Below are 24,075 nucleotides of genomic sequence, written 5' to 3' on the forward strand. Positions count from 1 at the left end.
TAAATAACTCTCGGTAGCCGCACATGTGATTACTGGCTCCAGTATCTAGATACCATATGTCCTCCTTTTTCTTATCAAGTCCTTGTTGGACAAGAAATGCAGTTTCTTCTCTGTCATCCTTCTCTACATAGTTGGCTTGCTCACGTATCTCCAACGGAGCTTTTCTTCTGCATTCAGTGCTATAGTGCCCAAATTGATTGCAACTATAACATTTGATATTCCTCTTGTCACGGTTATTGTAACCGCCTCCTCTTCCTCTGGGAGTGAATGCTTGTTGTCCTCGGCCTCCTCTGGTGGTGTTTCTGCCACCTCTTCCTCTAAAGCTTGTATTCCAAGAACCTCTTCCTTGGAATCTCTGGAATCCTCCTCTGGATTGTTGACTTCCTGCTTGAGTGGTGTAGCCACTTGATGAAGTCTCCCCTTGCTCAAATCTGTCCTTGAGGGACAACTTTGCTTGTAAGGCATGCTCGATGGCCTTATCTCCATTTCGCTTTACTATCTTCTGCTCATGAGCTTGCAAAGAACTCATAAGCTCATCAACTGTCAACTTGTCCACTTCCTTGGACTCTTCAATGGCGACAACAACATGATCAAATTTTGGATCTAGGGATCTCAAAATTTTCTCCGTAATTCGAGCATCGATGAGGGCTTCTCCATTTCTTCTCATCTGGTTTACTATCACCATAATCCTTGTGTGATAATCAGAAATAGACTCCGAGGACTTCATTTGCAATAACTCAAAGTCACCTCTCAAAGATTGAAGACGAATCTTCTTGATTCTGTCAGCACCTTTGTATTTCTGTTGGAGAGCCTCCCATATATCATATGACGTTTCAGCGGAAGCTATGATCTCGAACGTATCTTCATCAAGACCTTGGTAGATGATGGTCTTGGCTTTGTTGTCCTTCTTTCTGTTGACTTTCAAGGCTTGCTTTTGTGCCTCTTGTAAAGCATCTTCTCTTTCTTTGGACTCTGGTTCATCATAACCAGTTTGTACAATATCCAAACACTCTTGTGACCCAAGAAATGCTTTCAATCTGATGCACCAACTATCATAGTTGTCTTTGGTCAGCTTCGGGATGAGTGTATGTGTACCTTCTATAGTCATTTTGCTCTTTTAATGACTATATCGCCTTCTGGGAGCCGAATTTGACCAAACAGACACTGTAGATCGATCCGGAATGGTCCAAATAGTCTGGAACCGGTCTGACTTTGTTGAAATCGGGTCAGAAAATGGGTGAACCGGTCAAAAAACCAATTCTGTACGGCGGGCGGTTCGCTGGGTTGAACCGGGAATATTCTGGGAATATTCCTTCGGCTCGGCTGAGGCTGGAACGCGGCTCGGCTCGGCTCGAGGTACGGCTCGGCTTGTGGCTCGGCTGGACTCGGCTTGTGGCTCGACGTGGCTCAATATGGCGCGCGTAGGATGCGCGTGGGCGATCTGGCTGAATATTCAGGCGGCGCGTGTGGGCTACCCCAAACTCCGATTTGGCTGATTTTTGCGGCAGTGAGTTCGTATTGATGAGCTATACACTGTGAAATGATCAAAACTTGTTTTGGACAACTTTGAAAATTCGGATATACCCCAAAACTCTTCTGTTTTCCGACGAACGGGGCTCTGATACCAATTGTTGGTGGGAGAAACCACTGGTGGTGGCTTTGAGACACTCAGAGGGGATAAAACACACTGTTTTATTTACACAAAATCCGAAGCTTACAAAGTAACACAAAAGCTTAACAATTACACGCCCTCTCTCTCTCTTTCTCTTTCAAGTGTTCCTCTCAATTCTCTCCACACATATAACATAAGCTGGGCATTCTATTTATACACAAAATCAGAATACGAAAATTCAACCTTCAAGTGTGAAGGCGGCTGGCGGCTGTGGCAGCTGGTGGCTGGCGGCTGCGGCTGGTGGCTGGTCGGTTGGTGGCAGCTGGTGGCTGGCTGGGCGGTGGTTGCCTTCCTTGACCTTCTAGATTGAGTTTAGATTCAACATTGCTCTCTGTGTTGCCACCAATAGTAGTGCTTGGTTGAGCACAGCTGTTCTTGTAACCAACATGAGAAACTGTCCTCTTAGTAGAGGCACTGTTGCTGGTGTTCTTAAAGGTTACGGTGGAATAAGTGCTGCAGTATTTACTGAAATTTATAGTACTCTGCTCCGCAATTCCTCATCTAAGCTTCTGATGTTTCTTGCACTTGGAATTCCTGTTCTGTGTTTCATAGTCATGTATTTTGTAAGAGCTTGTACCCCTGCATCAGGTGAAGACTCTTCAGAACACGCCCATTTTCTTTTCACTCAAGGAGCTCTTATTGTACTCGGCTTATATGTCCTAACAACCACCATATTGAATCACATATTTCATTTCAGTGCTCCGGTATCTAATACCTTTCTTGTTATAATGGTTGTCCTTCTCATGGCTCCATTTGCAATACCCATAAAAATGACATTTCACCGCATGAGAGTCAGTAAACCAGAGATGCATCACCAGCCAGTTGAGACTCCAGACAGTGTGATACAAGAAGACAACGCAGACAAAACCGAACCACTGCTGAAATCATACTTCGTGGGTGTTGGATCTGGGGTAACGGTGCTCAATAATCTGGCCCAGATAGGAATTGCACAAGGCGTGCATGATACTACCATCTTGTTGTCGCTCTTCAGCTTTTGCAATTTTGTGGGGCGTCTTGGTGGGGGTATTGTGTCTGAACATTTTGTCAGGTTACTACACTCTTTCCTTCTTGGCTAATCATTAAGTTCATTACATTGAAGTTTTCTGCATTTTGATGCCCAATTGATTTACATGCTCTACATTTAAAAGGTTAAAAAAACCAAATCATCTAAACCATGCAAGTCTTGGCTTAGAGCCAGTTGACTTTATAAAACAAAAATATAAAACACAGAAAAACCAAATCAAAGGATGCCAAGATGATTTTCATTCTCAAATTGTGTCATGATGGGGCTTAGTTCTAGTAATAACACTGTCACTCCATCTATTGGACATTGCGAGCGTCCTCTGAGAATTAAGTTGCATCGGTTTTTCTTCTGTTATATGCTCCAGATATTCATGCTCGTAGACGGAGAAAACATATGCATAAGAAGCATAGCTCATGTTCTGCCAAAATGTCATATGAATGTTACTTGTCATATTTCCATGAGCTTTTGTCTTTTGGCACCTCCTCAAATTTCTTTTATTCAGTCCATTGTAATTGTCTGACTGTCGGTTCCAAAAGAATACAGACTGCACAGGCTACAATATTTTTGTGGTGTTGTATTACTTTGATGCGGTGGACATTTATTCCTTGCAGATCAAAAACAATCCCTCGGACAATATGGATGACGTGCACTCAAGTAATGATGATCATAACGTACCTGTTGTTTGCTTCTGCAATTGATGGTATCCTTTACGCCGCAACAGCATTACTTGGGATCTGCTATGGAGTTCAGTTCTCGATAATGATATCGACTGTCTCTGAGCTTTTTGGCTTGAAGCATTTTGGTTTATTTTACAACTTCATGTCACTAGGAAATCCTCTCGGTGCGTTCCTTTTCTCAGGTCTCCTGGCAGGCTGTGTATGATAACGAGGCAGCAAAGCAGCAGGTACCAAATTTGCTGTCCAGTTCAAGCATCTCCTGCTTGGGTCCAAATTGCTTGAGGCTCACCTATGAGGATAAGGCCTGTCTATGAGATGCTTTATGCTGGGGGTTGTTTCAGGCTTCCTCAAACTTCAAATCACTAAGCTGCTCGAAGTGGAATATGATAAGTTGAGGCCATGGGAAGCCATTCTCCTGAAGCACATGACATAGTAGATATTCCGGCTATGTAAATTCACTTTTTTAGAATTTGCACAATGCGTTGCAAGTTTGAGTGCCAGCCCAGGAAATCAACAGTCATCTAATTCATGTTAATACTAGTTATGATGATAAAGTTTTCCTCTCCATATGACAGCTAAAATGCAATCGAGGAGGATAGTTATCGATGATTGATATCCTGTTTTAGCTAGAAGTATACCGAACAAGGTTCTTGTATCCATTATTTTTGGTTTCCTTGAAAATGCACTTCTAAATTTCTTTGATGAATAATTTTGCATTAGTGTAATGGTTCAGCTCAAATCTTTGAGTGGTTTTTTTTAATTGGATAACTGCTGTTTTCGATCTATAATTTAGTTTAGATTGCATGCATTTTTATATGATTAAGTTCAACTTGATCAAAGTAAAATCATAGCATACATATTAAATAAACATTAAAACTTGCAATGTATAGCGAAACAAAATTCTTTCTTTATTTTCTGCTAAAAGTTATTGTATTAAAGGGAAGAAACTATATAGAGCACGAGGAGCATACCTCAAGAAGTATAAATGCTTGTTACCTAGTCTATTTGACAAAAACTAACAAGAAAACAAAGCAAAAATTAAAAAATAACTGAAAAAAAACAAAAGCAGATTGTGAAGATAAACAGTAGATGAGTCAATCAACCGGTTGATTACTTATAAAACTATGTTAAACAAAATCTTGAAATTAGTAAGAGTAATTATATTTCATGATTCTCAGAGGCACTAAATGGACCTGAAAATAGCTAGGATATGAAACTTGGTTCGAGCTCTATGAAACGGGATTGAACCAAATAAATTTTATTTTTGCAAACATCCTGATGAGATTAATAAATCTTATAAAAAACTTGATTATTTCTCTCACACTAAATGAAGAAAATTGAGGTAGAAAAGCCTAGCCAAGTAGAGGCTTTAACTTATAAAAACGAGGCAGGCAATACAGCATTTTGCTTTGCTGCTATATCTGGAGTTGAGGCACTTGCCAAAGTCATGATGGAGACAGGACGTGATTTGGCAATGACTCGAGGTAGAGAAAACCTGTTACCAATTTATATGGCAGCTCTGTTGGGGCATAGAGGGATGGTGTAATATCTTTATGATGAAACGAAGGAGCAGTTAACAGATAGCGATCGCATAACGTTACTTGTTGCTTTGATCAACAGTGACATTAAATCTTTTCTATGTTTGATAGTTTGCTATCATTTAGATAGTAAATTTATTTTCGTAAATGAAATCAATCTGTTTTAGTTTGTGATTGCTACTACCCAGAAGAGAAATTCAACATTCAACCCTCAGACAACTTATTCGTAAGCCTTTGAAAATCCAACTTGTTTTATATTTTTTGAATCTTTTTTTGTTCCCAGATGTAGCGTGGAAAATGCTAAGAGAGCATCGCGGGTTGGCCTATGCTCGTGATGAACATCAGCTGACGGCATTGCATGCATTTGCCCAAAAGTCTTGTATGCCTTCAAACGTTGTCGATCAAAGTCCTCCAGGATTTTGGAACAAATGCCTCAACCCCTGTTAGTTCTCTGATGCTCCAAATCTCTGTTTCCTTAGAAAGAAAACCAGTCCAAGAATTTCAGCTAGTTATAGAATGCAAAAGATTAACTTTATATCTTTATCATCATATTCATGAGCACTTTATACATCTTTTCATGGATGCATATATTCAAGCTTGCAAACTTGTGTTTTACAAGGAATTAGCACTTGTCATTTTATCTTCAATATTTTTTAAAAAAATATCCAACCATCCTATATAGAATGCACAAAGAAATTTATAGCAGTTTAACATTTAAAAACACCAACATTCTTGCAGAAGTGATATATTGTGTACCTCAATACACAAAATATTTCGAAATGTTACTGATTTATCAGATCTGTTCACTCGTTGGCTAACTACATTCGTGTTTTACATCTTTGATTTAGAACATTAACCCCATTTCCCACAATTCAATTTTGTTATATTTAATCCTCAGTTTCGAGTTTCAAATTGGCTCGGATGAAGAAACTCATGCACAAAGAAGCACGTGACATAATCCAGGACCTTTGGGAACAAGTTGTATTGTTGGATGATGCAACAATTTCTCGTCAGATTGGAGAACCCTGGCCATTGATATTCACTGCTGCAGAAAGAGGGAATCTTGACTTTCTAACAATACTCATTCGCTTGTATCCTGAGTTGATCTTCAAAGTTGAGCACAATACGTATATCATATTTCATATTTCTATCTTGAATCGTCACGAGGACATCTTCAAGATTATATACCAGATTGTTCTATCAAGAATTTGATAACAACATACAAAGATAGAGATGGAAATAATATGTTGCATTTGGCTGCAAAAGTACTGGAATCACCAAGTCGACTTAATGTTATACCAGGAGCAGCTTTACAACTGCAACGCGAGTTGCTGTGGTTCGAGGTGACCATTCTCACTCTTTCCATCAACAAAACACATTTGATTGTAGGTCACATGCGTTAAGCCAACCTAATTCTTCCATCAAACGTGGATCACGTTTTGATAGGCGGATAAGATGTTCATATGCACATGCGATTAACTAATGCCATATTCTCCTTCTATATATGAATCTCACAGTCTCTCAACATGATCATGAAAAAAGTCGTTCAACCACGGCACATTGAAGAAAAAAATATTCACGGGAAAACTCCAGGAGCTTTATTTATAGAACAGCACAAGGACTTGATGAAAGAAGGGGAGCAATGGATGAGAGACACTGCCGATTCATGCATGCCTGTAGCAAAACTTATTGCTACTGTGGTTTTTGCAGCAGCTTTTACCGTACCCGGAGGTAATTTACAAGATAAAGGGACTCCTGTTTTCCTTCATGAAATTGCATTCAAATTCTTTGCCATATCAGATGCAATTTCTCTACTAAGCTCTGCCTCATCCCTGTTAACCTTCTTGTCAATTCGCACTTCTCGGTACACAGAACAAAATTTTCTTTGGTCATTGCCTAACAGGTTGATTATCGGACTCACAACACTTTTCATATCAATTGGGGCAATGATGGTAGCCTTTATGGCAACATTTTTCCTTGTTTTTGGCAATAAATTAATAACATATTCTATCCCTATTGCTGTCGTTGCTTCTTTGCCAGTCATCTTCTTCATTTGGCAGCATTTCCGCTTATTCGTTGACATGATTCATTCAACTTATACGTCTCGGTCACTTTTCAAGCCAAATAAATCTCCTCTCTTTTCCAAGAAACTCAAGACAAAGGTTGCTTAACATCCTTAAGAAAATGTATTATATTTCTACAGAATGCTTTCACATCTGTAAGAAAATGCTGGCGTTCATGTTATAGAAGTCATCCTGCAGTCTGGTGCTAAGACTGGAAGGCATGTAAGCCAGGCTTGATTCGAATGAATCGCTATAAATGTACTTGATTTGAGGCTACTTGTACTTGGTGCTTTGCCAAACATAGAAAGGCATCGCCTTTTCCATTGTTTAACCTGTAATATCCTTTATGCTATCAATGAACCTGCCCTGAAAAAGTAGAACTTCTGCTGCTAGTGCAGGTATTCGGTCATTCCTTCTTTTTTTACTGTTTTCTTCTTTCATTTTTCAATTAATCATGTTTAAGCCTAAAGCGCCGCGTGTTAAGTAATTTCATTTTCTTGGTGATAAATTACAATAATTTTTTTAAAACTTGAATCGAATCTACTGAAACAAGGTTTAGATCATGGGTTAGGAAAGTAAATCCAAGTTGACCTAAATTGAAAAAAATAATCAAAGGATCATTGTTTTGACCAAAAACAATTCAAAAAAGTTAATGGATCTTTAACTTGTATTTTGTCATGGGTCGGCCAGGTCGCAAGGTTAACCAAAGTTTTTGATTGTGTTAGGTCGGATCAATCCTTCTTTTTCCTTTTCTTTTAACTCGAATTGGTCAAAGCATTGAGTTGGTTGGATCTCATCTATTATCTTTGAAACACATAATAAGACAAATTGTTGAGTCTAGTTCAAAGCATGCTAAACACAAGACAAGATAATTGTTTGTTTAGTCATGTCCTATCCACTCTAGTCCAATTAATAATGTTCAACATACCAAACGCTACCTAAGAGAACCGGGTCTATAAAATACGCTTGCACAATTTCAACTAGATTCAATGATTGAATTTTATATATATATATATATATATATATATATATATATATATATATATATGTATGTATTAGCAAGCTCATTTGACTCGTCCTAATTTGTTTTTAAGTCCAAACCCTATAGAAAAAAAAGAGTTAAGAAATCATGAAGCTCAACTTTCAACAAATACATAATTAAAAAGATAAAATTAAAAAGGAAAATTCATGTAAAAAAAACTAAGAAAACCGATGTCAAACTAAGTTAATCTTTCAAATTTATGACATGAGTCAAGATACTAGGACCACCCCATCTAAAAAATTATGAAGCCCAACTTACAAATTCAATGTTTTGAGGATGAAATTAATTTTTTTTAAAAAAAAAAACACAAAAAAAATACAATTAAAAAAAATAAGGATCAAATTTGACACAAAAATAAAATGACAAGACACCTAATAATTTTGGTAGACCAAAAATAAAATCACAGCATCCATACTAAATAGATATTAAAACTTGAACATTGGAAATATATGAGTGGCTAGGGGATCATGAACCCAATGATGAGTAATCTATTTGGCCTTTCAATCTAATATTTTTAAATATTTGCCCTTCCTCAGACAAAGTTATAATGCTGTAAATTATGATGGTATTTAAAAGTGTATTAATGATTATTTTTTTAAAATATTTTTTATTTAAAAATATATTATAACAATATTTTTTTTTTATATTAGCATATCAAAATAATCTGAAAATACAAAAAAATACTTTCTTTCTTTATTGTATCTCGTAAAATGCTCCATATATAATCCTTATAATGTGCAGATCTCTAATTATATTTCTGAAAAATTGGATTTCAATAAATATCTTCCCTTATATATAATAGTAATAGTAATAACAACAACTAAAACATGTGACATTCACTATACAGCTAAAACATATGTGACATTCACTATTTTAAAAAATAGTTATTATGGATTGCGTTGTTTATTTTGAACAATAATTCTTTTCCATCATCAAACTTTTAATATTTGCAATTTCATCCTTGCCATATTATTTTCTGTTTACATTTCTTTTAATTTGTCGTATCAAGCATGTTTTGAGTTTTGGGAGGAACTTAATGATCAGTCTTGTTAGTGGTTGTGGAAAATTACACGCTATGACGAAGAAGAAGGTTGCTGCTTTCATTCATCACTTGACCTGATGATGGTTCGATGGGCCACCTGCTAAGACAAAAGAAAAGAAAGCTGTTAACCATGGTCAAAGCATGTTTTTAGTTTTGAGAGGAGCTTAATGATCAATTAGTCAATTGGGGCTAAAAATTAAAATTGAAAGAACAAGGACCATATTTAACAAAAAAAAACTTTAGTCTACTTAATTTGAAGTACATACGAATTGTTTCAAAGCTTCAGTCCAACTAACAATTCCAAAGCATTCACACAAAATAAATTCCAGAGCTACTCTGTTCCAGTTGACATTTCCTCGAATTATAACACAGGGTAAATGAAAACTTTACCATTTTCTGCCTTGTTCAACAGATACTCCTACAAATAAACTACACTGAGTTGCATGCCTTGGGTATATCCATTACTCGTTCTTATGATTTGAAGGAAGATATATGAGAAAGAACTTGCTAAATGCTGAAAGCAAAATTGTGAAGAAATGATTTTCTTCATTACATTGCTATAAAGAACAAAGCTTTTCAGACATTATTTATACTACTGAGATGAGATAAGATTGACCATCTAAATCTTCCCTTTGAAATGTAGAAACAATGCAAAGTTGAGATTTATTTATACGAAAGGCTTCCAAACTCTGATTCTGAATGGCTTAAGAAGATTGTCCGCAACAAAGTAGTAGCAAGTGTTGATGCTCTTCTCAATGAAATAAAACCATGCTCGCCGCCAGTCTGGGTTTATGTACAAAACTGCAGCTATTCCCAACAGCACCATGATGTACGTCACAACAAAGCTCACACAGAAAACTTGTGCATCAATGATGACGCTACTCTCTTCTTTCTCATCAGTAGAAGGCCCAGGTGATGGTGGTGGTACTTCTTTGGTGCAACTGTTAAGCAGTGGTGGTCCACAGAGTAAGGGATTTCCCTCGTAGCTGCTCTTATCGAATGTTGAGAATTGTGCAACCATTTCAGGAGTCTTACCAGACAGGTTATTGTGGGCTACACTAAAATAGGCAAGAGAATGCAATTGTACAAGTTGAGGAGGGATTTCCCCATTCAAGCTGTTATTGGAAAGGTCCATGCTCTCAACTTCACTCAAATTTGAAAGAGTTTGTGGGATTGGGCCTATTAAATGATTATTGGACAGGTTCAATACATGAATGTGGTTGAGATTCCCAATTTCAGGAGGAATCGCACCTGACAAACTGTTGCAGGAGAGATCCAATCCGGTCATGTAGTACAAAATACTTGGCGGATAAGGATAGGACAGACTTTTTGTTGTAATAACCAATGGTTCTTGAAGATTAATCTCATAAGTATATGCTCCGCGGAGGGTGAACCGAATAATGCTTTTAAATCTTAGGCAAGGTAGAATATGACCAGAAAAATTATTATGAGAAAGATCAATGAAGGTTAATTCGTTCAACTTGCACAATTGCGTGGGTATACTGCCATCAAGATTATTATAACCCAAGAGAAGAAAGCTCATTTGGGAAAACTCACCAATCCATTTTGGAATGCTACCAGTCAAATGATTATGGCTAAGATCCAACGTTATTAGCTCAAAGGATTTCTGAAATGCATGTTCTAGGGATCCTTGTAGCATATTTCGTGACAGATAAACATGCAGGAGGTTTGAAGAGTTAAAGAAAGATGGTAAGGTTCCAGAGATGTTGTTATTTGAGAGGTCCAAAACTTGAAGATACAACAGAAAGTTAAATGAAGAAGGAAAGCGACCACTGAAGTGGTTATCAGACATGGATAAAAATGTTAAACTTGGAAAATATGATCCTATTTCTCTAGGAATGTGACTTTCGAAGTTATTGTTAGAAATATCTAATTCAGACAAATTCTGATGAGGATGAATTGGCAATTGAAAAGTCCCTGAAAGAGAATTGTTGACCAAATGGAGTTCATATAGGTTTGTGTTGTTCTCTAACAACCAAAAAGGAAACCCTCCCCTCAATTTCAGGTTAGAAAAATCAATTTCTTGGAGGTTGTATTGATGGAGGAGGAATTTGGGAAAGGAAAATGCTCCACCATATCCATTGCTAAATAAATAAAGACGCTCTAATTGGAACTTTGGGGCCAAATTATGCTCCTCTAATTCTTCAACATATATTTCGTTATTGCTACCATCGAAATCCTTCAGTTGTGAATGGTTGAGAAATGAACTCAATGAGACGGGGATCTGAAAGTGGTTGTCTGAAAGTGATAACTCTTGGATGGATGTGAGTCTTGTAAGAGGAGAGAAGGAAATGTCTCCAATAAAGTTATTGTAAGACAAATCTAATTGTTGAAGGGATGTCAAATTTGCCAAACACCAAGGCAAAGCACCATTGAGATCATTCCCACTGATATCTAGATTTTGGAGATGCTTTAACTGACATAGGCCTGAAAATTTATTGATTCATAAAAATTTTAGTTAGAAGAAGCAGAACGCCTAAGGAGGGGGAAAGTGGTCAGACTTACCTTTAGGGATGGAGCCATTGAGTCGACAGGCATACAAGCTTAAACTCTTTAGAGTGGTGATCTTCCCGACTGTTTGCAGCAAGCTATTATCGACAGTGAAGTAACTCAAATCCAACTCTTCTAAATTCTTGAGAGATGCCAAGCCTACAATAATCAAACCCACAAGAAATTATGCTCGGTATTCAAGAGTCGGATAATGATAAGGAAACAAGATGATGAAACCAACAAGAAGCAGAATGCCTAAGGAGGGGAAAGGTGGTCAGACTTACCTTGGGCTTTAGGGATGGAGCCATTGAGTCGACAACTATACAAGCTTAAACTCTTTAGAGTAGTAATCTTCTCGACTGTTTGCAGAAAGGTATTATCGACAGTGGAGAAACTCAAACCCAACTTTTCTAAATTCTTGAGAGAAGCCAAGTCTACAATAATCAAACCCACAAGAAATTATGCTCGGTATTCAAGAGCCGGATAATGATAAGGAAACAAAGATGATGAAACCAACAAGAAGCTCCATTATAATGTCCCCGTTATAATCAATTAAATTCCTATAACTAGGAAAATATGATTTGAAGCATGTTTACAAAGATAAAAAGAACAATTAACAGATATTCAGGATCGCTTTTAGGCATCAATACCACAAATTACCTTTATCTAATGGTGTTCCGAAACTTCCTTCAAGATTATTCTCATCCAAATAAAGGGTCCTGAGGTTTGGGAATTTCGTCAATGATTGCAGTAATGTAAATGGAAGAGCTCTTCCATTTGAGGTGCTATTAGATAATGAAATGAGGCTTACATTTCCAAAACCTCTAGTATCTGCAGGGGACAGCAGAAGTAAAACAAGTTTTAAATCCTTCTGAGCTTTTATTCCAGAGCAAAATCATCCTCGAAAATACAATTCAATTAATAAGATTTTAGGTTGATCAAGCGGTAAAGCTACCATTAATCAGTGTGGAAAGCAATCAATACCTTTGGATAACACAAATTTGTCAATCTTGTTTCCATCTAGATACACTTCCTCTAAGTTGATCAAAGCATCCAGCTCTAGGTTGTCGAAAAACAGAAATTTAAGATTACGTCACAGCAAAAATCACAGATTGGTTTCTAGGAATCGAAAAAGGTGAGGTTACCAGTCACATTGAATGATCCTTTCAGTTGGTTGTACCCTATATCCAGGGATTTGAGAGATGAAAGACCCTTGAGGGATGATAAGGCACTGTCATTGAAGCGATTAACATTCAAAAAAAGTTCTTCCAGATTTCTTAACCTCAGTAAGCCGTCACCAGTACCTATAAAAATACCATAAGCTTTCATGTAACCTGAAAGGATAATGGAGTACTTATGTGTGAAAACAAATGCTCAATCAACTCACAACTCTTTCATACCATGAATGGATTTAAAGCTTTCAATTTCATTGCCACCAAACGCCAACGACCGCAAGCTTGTTAGATTATTCAGTTCTGGCCACATATAATTGTACCAAGTACAACAATTAAAAAAAAGGCAGTAATTAACATGGCTTTATTTGAGAAAGAAAAGGAGAGAAGTGATCAAGCTTAATTACCATCAACACTAATTGCTTTTTTGAGTTGGTTGTCGTCTAGAGACAGGGTTCTCAAAGAGGAAAGCCCACCAAGGGATGAAAGGATGCTGTTGTTGAATTTGTTTTTGTCTAAATAGAGAACCTCCAAGCTGTCAAGTCCTGATAGTCTTTCAAAACCTGCATGGGCATTTCAATCAGTAGCTTGAAAAATATAGAATCTATTCTCTTTTTTTTCCCTGTTGAAATTGCAGTAGCACGCAAACAAGAGATAAACCTTCATTCTCAACACAGCCAACTATAAAATTTCCCCTTAAATCAAGATATTGCAGTTCTTGGAAGGGACGAAACAAAGAGACATTTAGGTACAAATCTCCCAATCCCTCTCCCCCTACGCGTGAAAGATCAAGTTCGACAACTCGTCCTGTAGTGAGATTGCAGTAAACGCGTTCCCAAGAACAACAGTCGGCTACTTTTCCCCAAGATGGAAGGAATGTGCCGCTTGGGTAAATATTAAAGGAGCTTTGAATCCGCAAGAGAGCACTTCTCTCTTCGTCTAAACAGCCGTGACATGACCACCAGCTTTCTGACAAAACCATAGCATAAATCATCAGTGTCCCTGCTAAAGAAGAGAACCTGTTTAAACCCATTTGGACTCCTCGATGAAATTATGTATCAAAAAACAACGGTCAGAGGCTCTTTATAAATAAGATCGTTGGATTGCAATTTGCAATATCACAATCAAATGTCATAATTTTCCACTGGCCATAGACAAAGTCCTCTCTTCGTGGAAAGTGCTAGGCTGTTAGCGTTTCCTCCGTAGTTCTGAAATACGGCCCCACCGCGCGACTTCGAGTTGGGAATAGGCTGGTATGAGGTTGACGCGGTTAAAATTCACTGATAATAGAGAAATAGACAAATGAAATGGTCTTTCCATGCAATGTCTTCCCTACGGCAAAGACAGTGCGCCATCAATATCAGTCTTGTTAGTGGTTGTAGAAAATGACATCTCAACCACACATAAACAAGTTGCTATTTTAACTTTAATTTAATAATAAATAATAAATATGATGGGTACAAAGGGGAGAATATACATGATAAACTTTTTTTGTTTTTCTACAATAATAGAGACATAGACAAATGAAATGGTCATCGCATGCAATGTTTTCTATAATGTCTTTTTTTATAAAGTGATTTTTGAGAAATTATTTTTTAAATTTTTTTGTATTTATTTGTTATTAGAAAAGTTGGTCAATAAAAAAATATTTTTTGGTAAATAAAAAACACTTTTCACTTTAAAAAAAAAATTTAACTTAGTTTTCAAGAAAGTGTTTTTTTTTTTTTTATTTTGGATGGAAAACACTTTCTGAAAATTGTAAAAACTTTAGAAATGTCATATTATTTGCTGATAACATCAAATTTGGTCATCAAACTTTTGATTGCTATATATATTTTGTTTTGAATATTTTTTTTTTAATTTCATCCCTTAGAATTTAATTTTTATATTAACTTTGGTCTTCATTTTTATAATTGTTATTTGATTTTCTCTTATCATTTTTTAATTAAATTTTTTTATCTATCAAATTTGGTCCTCATTCTTTTGATTGTTACTTATTTTATTTGAAATAATTTATGAAATGTTAATTATTATTATTTTAATTTCTTCATCTTCCAATTTTTATTTTTATTTTTTAGATTTGATCTCTATTATTTTGATTATTATTTATTTTATTTGAGATAATTTATGAAATTATATTTTTTTCAATTTTATTCTCATTCAACTTTTTAATTTGTAAGATTTGTTCCTCGTTATTTTAATAAATTTAAGAAAAATAAAATATTAATAAGTTATTTTTATAACTCATTTTCCATGATATAACCAAATACTGGAAAGTGTTTTTCAATTTATTTTCCATCACACTACCAAACATCGGGAAATACTTTTTCGAAATTTACTTTCCTGGAATTCTCTTTCCTTGAAATTCACGAACTACTTTCCAGCAAATAAACGATGTCCTTATATATATATATATATATATATATATATATAATTTCAGTCTGAAATAGGTATTAAAATAATATGATGTTGAGCCGAATTGAATTTAATAATAATAATAATATAATCAGCTAGTTAATATTGTATTTTTATATAAAATGCATGTTTGATATTGTGATGTAAATTTTTTTTACTTAAAAATATATTAAAATATTTTTTTAAATTTTTATATTTTCAATATTAACTTATCAAATAATAAAAAAAAACAATAAATTTAAAATAATATGATCTTGAGTCAAATTGAATTTAATAATAATGGTATAATTAGTTAATTAATATTGTATTTTAATATAAAATGAATGTGTGATATTATAGTGTAAATATTTTTTACTTGAAAATATATTAAAATATTTTTTAAAAATTTTTAATATTAACTTATCAAATAAAAAAAAAACAATAATTTTTTTTTTCAATTTAACAAGACTGCAACTTTGTCCTTGCAGTGAAGCTCTGCTTTTATATATATATATATATATGTAACGTTTCTACCGAGCAAAGTTGCAACAGAACGAATCATTTCTTTTCATTTATGCTTTGTAGATTAGTTCCTTTACTAGTCATATAGTCCCATTATATTAGTGTTAGATTTGTTATTGGACGGTTTGAAACATTAGTTTGAAAAAACATTGATGGTGGCTATTACGAGCATGTTTATTTTTTTATTTTTTAAAAACATTTTTTTTATTTTAAGTTATTTTTTTATAATTTTAATTCATTTTGATATATTAATACTAAAAATAAATTAAAAAATAAAAAATATTATTTTAATATATTTTTAAATAAAAAATAAATTCGTAGAATTCAATTCCATGCTATCGACCCTGTGGTTTGGATAGAATTGGTCGTCGTCATCACATGATTTTCCATACGTAATAAAGTCTTCTTTGTTTGGCTTATTGTCCCATTGATTCTTCAAGGAAATTCCCATGTTTTTTGCTTTACATCAATATTAATTCAATAGCTGGTAACACACATGACTCTCGTCTCTCTGTTACGTTCCTTTTACTTTTCACCATGGGTGAAACTTGAGAAGGTTATTTATCAAGAAATTCTCAAATCCTACCAGTGTCAATTCTAACTTAGCAACATCGTCTTTTCATTTGTTAATAATATATTTAAATAAAAATCAAGATTCAAATTAATTTAAATAATATAGTTAAATGAAAACAAGAGTCAAAACCTTCACCATTCTAATCCTTCTCAGCTATCATGTCTCCCTTCTTTGATATTGTTATCAAATAGCAAAAGTGCAAATAATCATGCTCTTGGAGATATCAAAATTATCCTACAAATCAACAATTCCATTCATATGGGATTTTAAATTTTCTTGTTTCAAAATTCTTGTTCAAGATTTTAATGACAAAATTGATAACAAAGTGTATATTTGATATGCTAGTGACAAAATGTATAGGCAATTTTTATAATATATATGTTGGTTCTTAAAAAAAAAAAAAAACCAATTATAATAATCTAGAAGATGAAATCCCAATCCAGTTGTGCAAGTTAGAGGAATTGAGTTTGATTGATCTGTCTCATAATAATTTATATGGTCATATTCTTCCATGCCTAAAATCTAGCTGTAATTGGCAGAGGGAACATGAAGCAATTTCAAATCCTTCTGGAATCGCTTCAGCACCTGAATCGATAATCCCATCCCCATGGAAGACTCTTCTCTTCAGACATCTTTAGATTTTAAAACAAAGAGTATATGCTACTCCTTCAAGGAAATGATTCTCACTTACCTCTCTGGTATAGACCTCTCCTGCAATAATTTTATAGGCGAGATTCCTTTTCAACTTGGATACCTTAGCAATATCAATACCTTAACAGTTTAGCAGGTCCAATCCCACTGACATTTTCAAACCTGAAGGAAATTGAAAGCATGGATCTTTCCTACAACAATTTGAATGGGAAATTCCTCGTTAGCTACTTGACTTGCATTTTCTATCTTTTTTTAGTGTAGCATACAATAACTTATCTGGCAGAACTCCAGATATGGTTCCACAATTCTCAACATTCAACGAGTCTAGCTACGAGGGAAATCCTTTGCTTTGTGGACCATCACTCCCCAAAAGTTGCACTGAAGTGGTACCACCATCACCGTTGCCAAGGACTCAGACTGGTGAAAAAGAAGACAATGGCTTCATAGAAATAAAGGCTTTCTATGTGATATTCTCAGTGTCATATATCCTGGTCTTGTTGGTAATAAGTGCAGTTCTGTATATAAACCCACGTTGGCGACGAGCATGGTTTTACTTCATTGAGGAGAGAATCAATAAATGCTATTACTTTCTGGTAGACAATCTACCTGTGTCAGCCAGGTTCAAAGGATTTCAGCCTTGTGTGTAAAATGGTATTGGGTTTGTTTGTATTCTGTTTAGTGTCTACATTTCAAACTCATGATTGATCAATAAATTAGTCTTAATAAACGGAGTAAATAAATGTTCAAAACACTTTGTACTTGCAGCAAAGCTCTGCTTTTTTTTTTTGTTTTTTTTCTAACGTTTCTACAGAGCAAAGTTGCAACAGAACGAATCATTTCTTTTCATTTATGCTTTGTAGATTAGTTCCTTTACTAGTCATATAGTCCCACCTTCCTTAGAATTGAGGATTTGTTAAAACTACTTACTTTCTGATATTTGAAAGAGAAACGAGTTCCAGGACCCAAAGGCATGGACAAGACAACAATGGTTGATTTTTGTTGTGTGCTTTGGTGAACGTTGTGGGGCACAGTAGCAACTAGCAGCTATAATTTGCAAGAAAAATAGAGTTTTGTACCTTTCCAATGGTGCAATTCTCTTGTGCAATTTGGAGACAGATGAACTGGTCATCGCGCGCGACGTGTTCCCTACGGCCGAAAATAATGCAGTGGCTGTCAGTCTTGTTAGTGGTTGTCGAAAATTACACGCTATGACGAAGAAGAAGGTTGCTGCATTCATTCATCGCTTGACCTGATGATGGCTCGATGGGCCACCTGCTAAGACAAAAGAAAAGAAAGCTGTTAACAGTGGTCAAAATTGCCAGCCACGATGTGCCCGCAAGCTTTTTTACTCCTATGGAAAACACATTTTACTATCTTGGCGTTTATAAACGGATGATTGCGTGTTCTTCGTCATGTGTATCAAGAACCCAGTAAAACCATCTAAAAAGTCTGCTGAAAAAAAGATGGTTTAGATTTCCTCAGCTGACTTCGAGTCAAGGCGTAGAGCTTCAATCATAGATAAGAAAAGGATGCTCCAGGATTTACTTTGCACAGGGGGTTTGGGCCCTCCATAAGGAAGCACCGGATCTGTTTGTCAATTATTCCGGTGGAGCAATTCTCTCTTCCTCCAAACGGCACCACCACCCTGGTAATAAAACCATGAAGATCAGCTTTATCACTACTACAGAGAACCTGCTTAACCCATTTGAAATACTTGATGAATTAAATTGTATACCACTGGCTTTGTACAAGCTGCTCTTTATACTATAAGACGAATCAACACACTCGATCTTATGATTGTTGTTGCTGTAGTAGCAGATCGATTTAATTTACTGTTGTCTTTTACAATGAAAAAGTTGAGAAAGTGTTCGTTCATGAATTGTATTAAACAGCCCACTTGTATGGCACTGGAATGCAATTCCACGCTATCGACCCTGTGGTTTGGATGGAATTGGTCGTCGTCATCACATGATTTTCCATATCTAATAAAGTCTTCTTTATTTGGCTTATTGTCCCATTGATTCTTCGAGGAAATTCCCAAGTTTTTGCTTTACATCAGTATTAATTCAATGGCTGGTAACACACGTGACTCTCGTCTCTCTGTTACGTTCCTTTTACTTTCCACCATGGTTTTTGAACCCTATCCAAGGTTGATCTGGAGCAAATCCTGGATTGTGAGTCAGGTGAAACTTGAGAAGGTTATTTATCAAGAAATTCTCAAATCCTATTGTACTCGGCTTATATGTCCTAACAACCACTATTTTGATGCCTAATTGATTTACATGCTCTACATTTAAAAGGTTAAAAAAACCAAATCATCTAAACCATGCAAGTCTTGGCTTAGAGCCAGTGACTTTATAAACAAAATATAAAACACAGAAAAACCAAATCGAAGGATGCCAAGATGATTTTCATTCTCAAATTGTGTCATGATGGGGCTTAGTTCCAGGAATAATACTGTCACTCCATCTATTGGACATTGCGAGCATCCTCTGAGAATTAAGTTGCATCAGTTTTTCTTCTGTTATATGCTTCAGATATTGATGCTCGTAGATGGAGAAAACATATGCATAAGAAGCATAGCTCATGTTCTGCCAAAATGTCATATGAATGTTACTTGTCATATTTCCATGAGCTTTTGTCTTTGGCACATCCTAAAATTTCTTTATCAGTCCATTGTAATTGTCTGAGTGTCGGTTCCAAAAGAATACAGACTGCACAGGCTACAATATTTTTGTGGTGTTGTATTACTTTGATGTGCTGGACATTTATTCCTTGCAGATCAAAAACAATCCCTCGGACAATATGGATGACATGCACTCAAGTAATGATGATCATAACATACCTGTTGTTTGCTTCTGCAATTGATGGTACCCTTTTTGCTGCAACAGCATTACTCGGGATCTGCTATGGAGTTCAGTTCTCGATAATGATACCGACTGTCTCTGAGCTTTTCGGCTTGAAGCATTTTGGTTTATTTTACAACTTCATGTCACTAGGAAATCCTCTCGGTGCGTTCCTTTTCTCAGGTCTCCTGGCAGGCTATGTATATGATAACGAGGCAGCAAAGCAGCAGGTACCAAATTTGCTGTCCAGTTCGAGCATCTCCTGCTTGGGTCCAAATTGCTTTAGGCTCACCTTCTTGGTTCTGGCTGGTGCCTGCGGTTTGGGCTCCATCTTGAGCATTATTCTAACCATGAGGATAAGGCCTGTCTATGAGATGCTTTATGCTGGGGGTTCTTTCAGGCTTCCTCAAACTTCAAATCACTAAGCTGCTCGAAGTGGAATATGATAAGTTGAGGCCATGGGAAGCCATTCTCCTGAAGCACATGACATGGTAGATATTCCGGCTATGTAAATTCACTTTTTTAGAATTTGCACAATGCGTTGCAAGTTTGAGTGCCACCCCAGGAAATCAACAGTCATCTAATTCATGTTAATACTAGTTATGATGATAAAGTTTTCCTCTCCATATGACAGCTAAAATGCAATCGAGGAGGATAGTTATCGATGATTGATATCCTGTTTTAGCTAGAAGTATACCGAACAAGGTTCATGTATCCATTATTTTTGGTTTCCTTGAAAATGCACTTCTAAATTTCTTTGATGAATAATTTTGCATTAGTGTAATGGTTCAGCTCAAATCTTTGAGTGGTTTTTTTGAATTGGATAACTGGTGTTATTGATCTATAATTTAGTTTAGATTGCTTGCATTTTTATATAATTAAGTTCATCTTGATCAAAATAAAATCATAGCATACATATTAAATAGACATTAAAACTTGCAATGTATAGCAAAACAAAATTCTTTTCTTATTTTCGGATAAAAGTTATTGTATTAAAGGGAAGAAACTATATAGAGCACGAGGAGCATATCTCAAGAAGTATAAATGCTTGTTACCTAGTCTATTTGACAAAAAATAACAAGAAAATGAAGCAAAAACTAAAAAAAAAAAAAACTGAAAAAGAACAAAAGAAGATTGTGAAGATAAACAGTAATGAGTCAGTCGACCGATTGATTATATATAAAATTGTGCTAAACAAAATCTCGAAATTAGCAAGAGTAATTATATTTCATGACTCTCAGAGGCACCAAATGGACCTAAAAGTAGAGGCACCAAATGGACCTAAAAGTAGCTGGGATATGAAACCTAATTCGAGCTCTATCAAATGGGACTGAACCAAATAAAAAATATCTTTGTAAACATCCTAATGAGATCAATAAATCTTATGAAAAACTTGATTATTTCTCTCACACTAAATGAAGTAAATAGAGGTACAGAAGGCTAGCCAAGTAAGTAAATGTGTAAAGTCCTTTTTTTTTTTTCTTCCTTCAAATGCTTGTATGCTACTAAAGCAAATTATGTCATGTCAAAGAAGACCAACCCATAAGGGTTATATTCGTGATAGCACCCTAAACTATAGTAGAAAAAGGACACTAAAAAAATAAATGTTCATGTGTTTCAACCTGTAACCCACAAATGATACATGTCGAAGAGGGAATGATCTAAAAAGCATGTAGTCTATTCATGATATTGAGACAACCTATAAAGGTAAACAACATGATAAAAGAGAGTCTCAGGATGAAACCTGAAAACCAGAGAGATAGTGTATATTGTCTGTGGATTTGGAATCTTTAAGAACCTCCCATACCGAGTCAATAGAGAACCTCCCCCAATGAGTTACCGTTCCAGACATAATGGTTTGGTAAGGCACACTTGGGTTAAAAGTAATCGAGTCCCATACAGGCTGGAGCTCCAGACCACCCAATGAAAAAACCCAAGTATCCCTCTTAATGATGTATGAGACCTTAGCATTCCATGACAACCCAGTATAAGCGAGCACCCTAAAATACACTAGGTCACATAACCGTTGCCCATCTGGTAACTAATAGTCTAACCACATAGAGGTAGTAGTTTCACTACCAATATTGAAGACAAACTTCCTTTTACACCAATCTTTGATGAATAAAACCTTCCTCCATGACTAAGAAGACATTGAATGAGGCATGACATACCCAAAAGATCTGCCTTTGAGCAAAACATTATGGACCCATCTTGACCAAATTGATGATCTATCTTATAGTAGTTGCTAGACATGCTTGAGAATAACTGTTTCATTCCAAGTTTGAGCCCTCCTTATTCTTAGGCCACCCTTTTTAAGGGATATCAAATGTTGCTATCTAATTTTTGATCCATGTTTTGATAAATTTTTAGAAAAATTCAAAAATAGAGAAAAATAATGAAAATTCAAAAAATATGTTTTTAATATATTTTTTGTCATTTTAAAATTTTCAACGTCTTCTAAAAAAAGAATTTAAATTTTTAAGGGTTTTTCGAACGCGTTCAACCTTTAACGCGTTATTTTTAAAATCATTGATTTTCCTCATCGAGTCAACATTGATATTGCTCGTTTTAAAAAAAAAAAAATACAAAGAATTAAGAAAAATCAAATTTATAAAAAGAAAAAAGTTGAGGGATAAAGTTTGGAAACCTAGCAATATTTTTGCTTATAAATACTGGTCTTCAACACACACAAAGAGGGAGGCAATTTTGAAACATTAAAAAAATACAAAAAAAAAACCCTAACCCTAAACCCATCTTTTTCAAGGAGCGGCGCCCCCTCCCTCTCCTTCACCCATCTCCACCAGCCGCTCGCCATAGACACCCAGCCATCGACCTCATCCACCCTGCACACAACCTCTCGGCCACACACCCGACCATAATCCCATCCTTGGCCAAACATAGCAGCCCCATCTCCGGCCGCCACACTCCTCTCTCAACTTTCCCCGCAGTTTTGCAAAAGAAGAAAAAACAGAAAGCCACCCTCAACCCACTCTCCCAAAACCGGAGTAGCCACTCCGTTCCCCCCTCATCTCCATCTTAGTCGTTCCCCAAGTCCAACCTCGGCTCCCTCTATGATTTTCCCCACAGTCGTCTCTCTCTCTCTCTCTCGAGGTCGCCTCCTCTTTTCCTCTCCAGCCGGCCGCTCCCTCACCTCACCAGACCTCTCTTCTCACCCGGTCTTCGCAGGGGTATACAATTTAATTCATCAAGTATTTCAAATGGGTTAAGCAGGTTCTCTGTAGTGGTGATGAAGCTGATCTTCATGGTTTTATTACCAGGTTTCATTTGTGTTTGGTGGAAGAGAGAATTGCTCCATTGGAAATACCTTCCCAATTACAACTGCCGGCTTCTTTTCCCCAATATTGCAGGTGTTCGCCGCCGTTTGGGTAGTTAGAGGAATTTTGGTTGTATACAAATTAAATATACCGCTGGCTTTGTTCAAGCTGCTCTTTATACTACAAGACGAATCAACACGCTCGATCTTTCGTTAACAAGGGGTTGGGAATTGGAAGATTTGCGCATAAATGCGTCACGGGGATTGAAAGGGGTATGTAAAAGGAAATTTTTTATTTCCAATGGAGCAATTCTCTCTTTCTCCAAACACAAATGAAACCACCACCCTGGTAATAAAACCATGAAAATCAGCTTTATCACTACTGCAGAGAACCTGCTTAACCCATTTGAAATACTTGATGAATTAAACTCCATACCACTGGCTTTGTACAAGCTGCTCTTTATACTATAAGACGAATCAACACACTCGATTTCATGATTGTTGCTGCTGTAGTAGCAGATCGATTTAATTTACTGTTGTCTTTTACAATGAAAAAGTTGAGAAAGTGTTCGTTCATGAATTGTATTAAACAGCTCACTTGTATGGCACTGGAATTCAATTCCACGCTATCTACCCTGTGGTTTGGATGGAATTGGTCGTCGTCATCACATGATTTTCCATATCTAATAAAGTCTTCTTTATTTGGCTTATTGTCCCATTGATTCTTCGAGGAAATTCCCCAGTTTTTGCTTTACATCAATAATAATTCAATGGCTGGTAACACACATGACTCTCGTCTCTCTGTTACGTTCCTTTTACTTTTCACCATGGGTGAAACTTGAGAAGGTTATTTATCAAGAAATTCTCAAATCCTACCAATGTCAATTCTAACTTAGCAACATCGTCCTTTTTTATTTTGTTAATAATATATTTAAATAAAAATCAAGATTCAAATTAATTTAAATAATATAGTTAAATGAAACAAGATTTCAATTAATTTCACTCTTTCTTTCATTTCTTTTTCAATACCTTCAACCGTTCTAATCCTTCTCAGCTATCATGTCTCCCTTCTT

The 24,075-nt window shown here is 35.8% G+C and overlaps 2 protein-coding genes and 1 pseudogene across 2 annotated transcripts; 2 read left to right on the forward strand and 1 right to left on the reverse strand.

The window, feature by feature from the left end:
- Positions 1 to 1,412: 1,412 nt before the first annotated feature.
- Positions 1,413 to 20,496, forward strand: LOC118053895 (protein NUCLEAR FUSION DEFECTIVE 4). The gene is made up of 3 exons (XM_035065288.2): positions 1,413 to 1,421; positions 1,978 to 2,720; positions 19,664 to 20,496. The coding sequence occupies exons 1-3, from the start codon at positions 1,413 to 1,415 to the stop codon at positions 20,151 to 20,153; spliced, it is 1,242 nt and encodes a 413-aa protein (XP_034921179.1). The 3' UTR covers positions 20,154 to 20,496.
- On the forward strand, positions 5,200 to 7,595 carry LOC118053900 (uncharacterized; annotated as a pseudogene).
- LOC118053897 (cuscuta receptor 1) lies at positions 9,550 to 13,991 on the reverse strand. Its single transcript, XM_035065290.2, has 9 exons — positions 13,402 to 13,991; positions 13,149 to 13,304; positions 12,970 to 13,044; positions 12,715 to 12,873; positions 12,554 to 12,628; positions 12,230 to 12,400; positions 11,854 to 12,003; positions 11,585 to 11,728; positions 9,550 to 11,506 (listed from the first exon to the last, which is right to left on the reverse strand). Exons 1-9 carry the CDS (start codon positions 13,772 to 13,774, stop codon positions 9,726 to 9,728), a joined length of 3,084 nt encoding a protein of 1,027 aa, XP_034921181.1. The 5' UTR covers positions 13,775 to 13,991; the 3' UTR covers positions 9,550 to 9,725.
- Positions 20,497 to 24,075: the final 3,579 nt, after the last annotated feature.

This window comes from Populus alba, chromosome 6, assembly GCF_005239225.2.
Source record: "Populus alba chromosome 6, ASM523922v2, whole genome shotgun sequence".
In the NCBI taxonomy this organism is placed as follows: Eukaryota; Viridiplantae; Streptophyta; class Magnoliopsida; order Malpighiales; family Salicaceae; genus Populus; species Populus alba.

Excerpts from the sequence above, each read along its gene's own strand:
- LOC118053895 (XM_035065288.2), top strand. Across the intron at positions 2,721-19,663 it reads GTGTCTGAACATTTTGTCAG|ATCAAAAACAATCCCTCGGA; the intron begins GTTACTACACTC and ends TATTCCTTGCAG.
- LOC118053897 (XM_035065290.2), bottom strand. The coding sequence starts at position 13,774 with ATGGGTTTAAACAGGTTCTCTTCTTTAGCAGGGACACTGATGATTTAT. Across the intron at positions 13,045-13,148 it reads AAAAGCAATTAGTGTTGATG|AACTGAATAATCTAACAAGC; the intron begins GTAATTAAGCTT and ends ATATGTGGCCAG. Across the intron at positions 12,004-12,229 it reads CGGAACACCATTAGATAAAG|ACTTGGCTTCTCTCAAGAAT; the intron begins GTAATTTGTGGT and ends TGATTATTGTAG.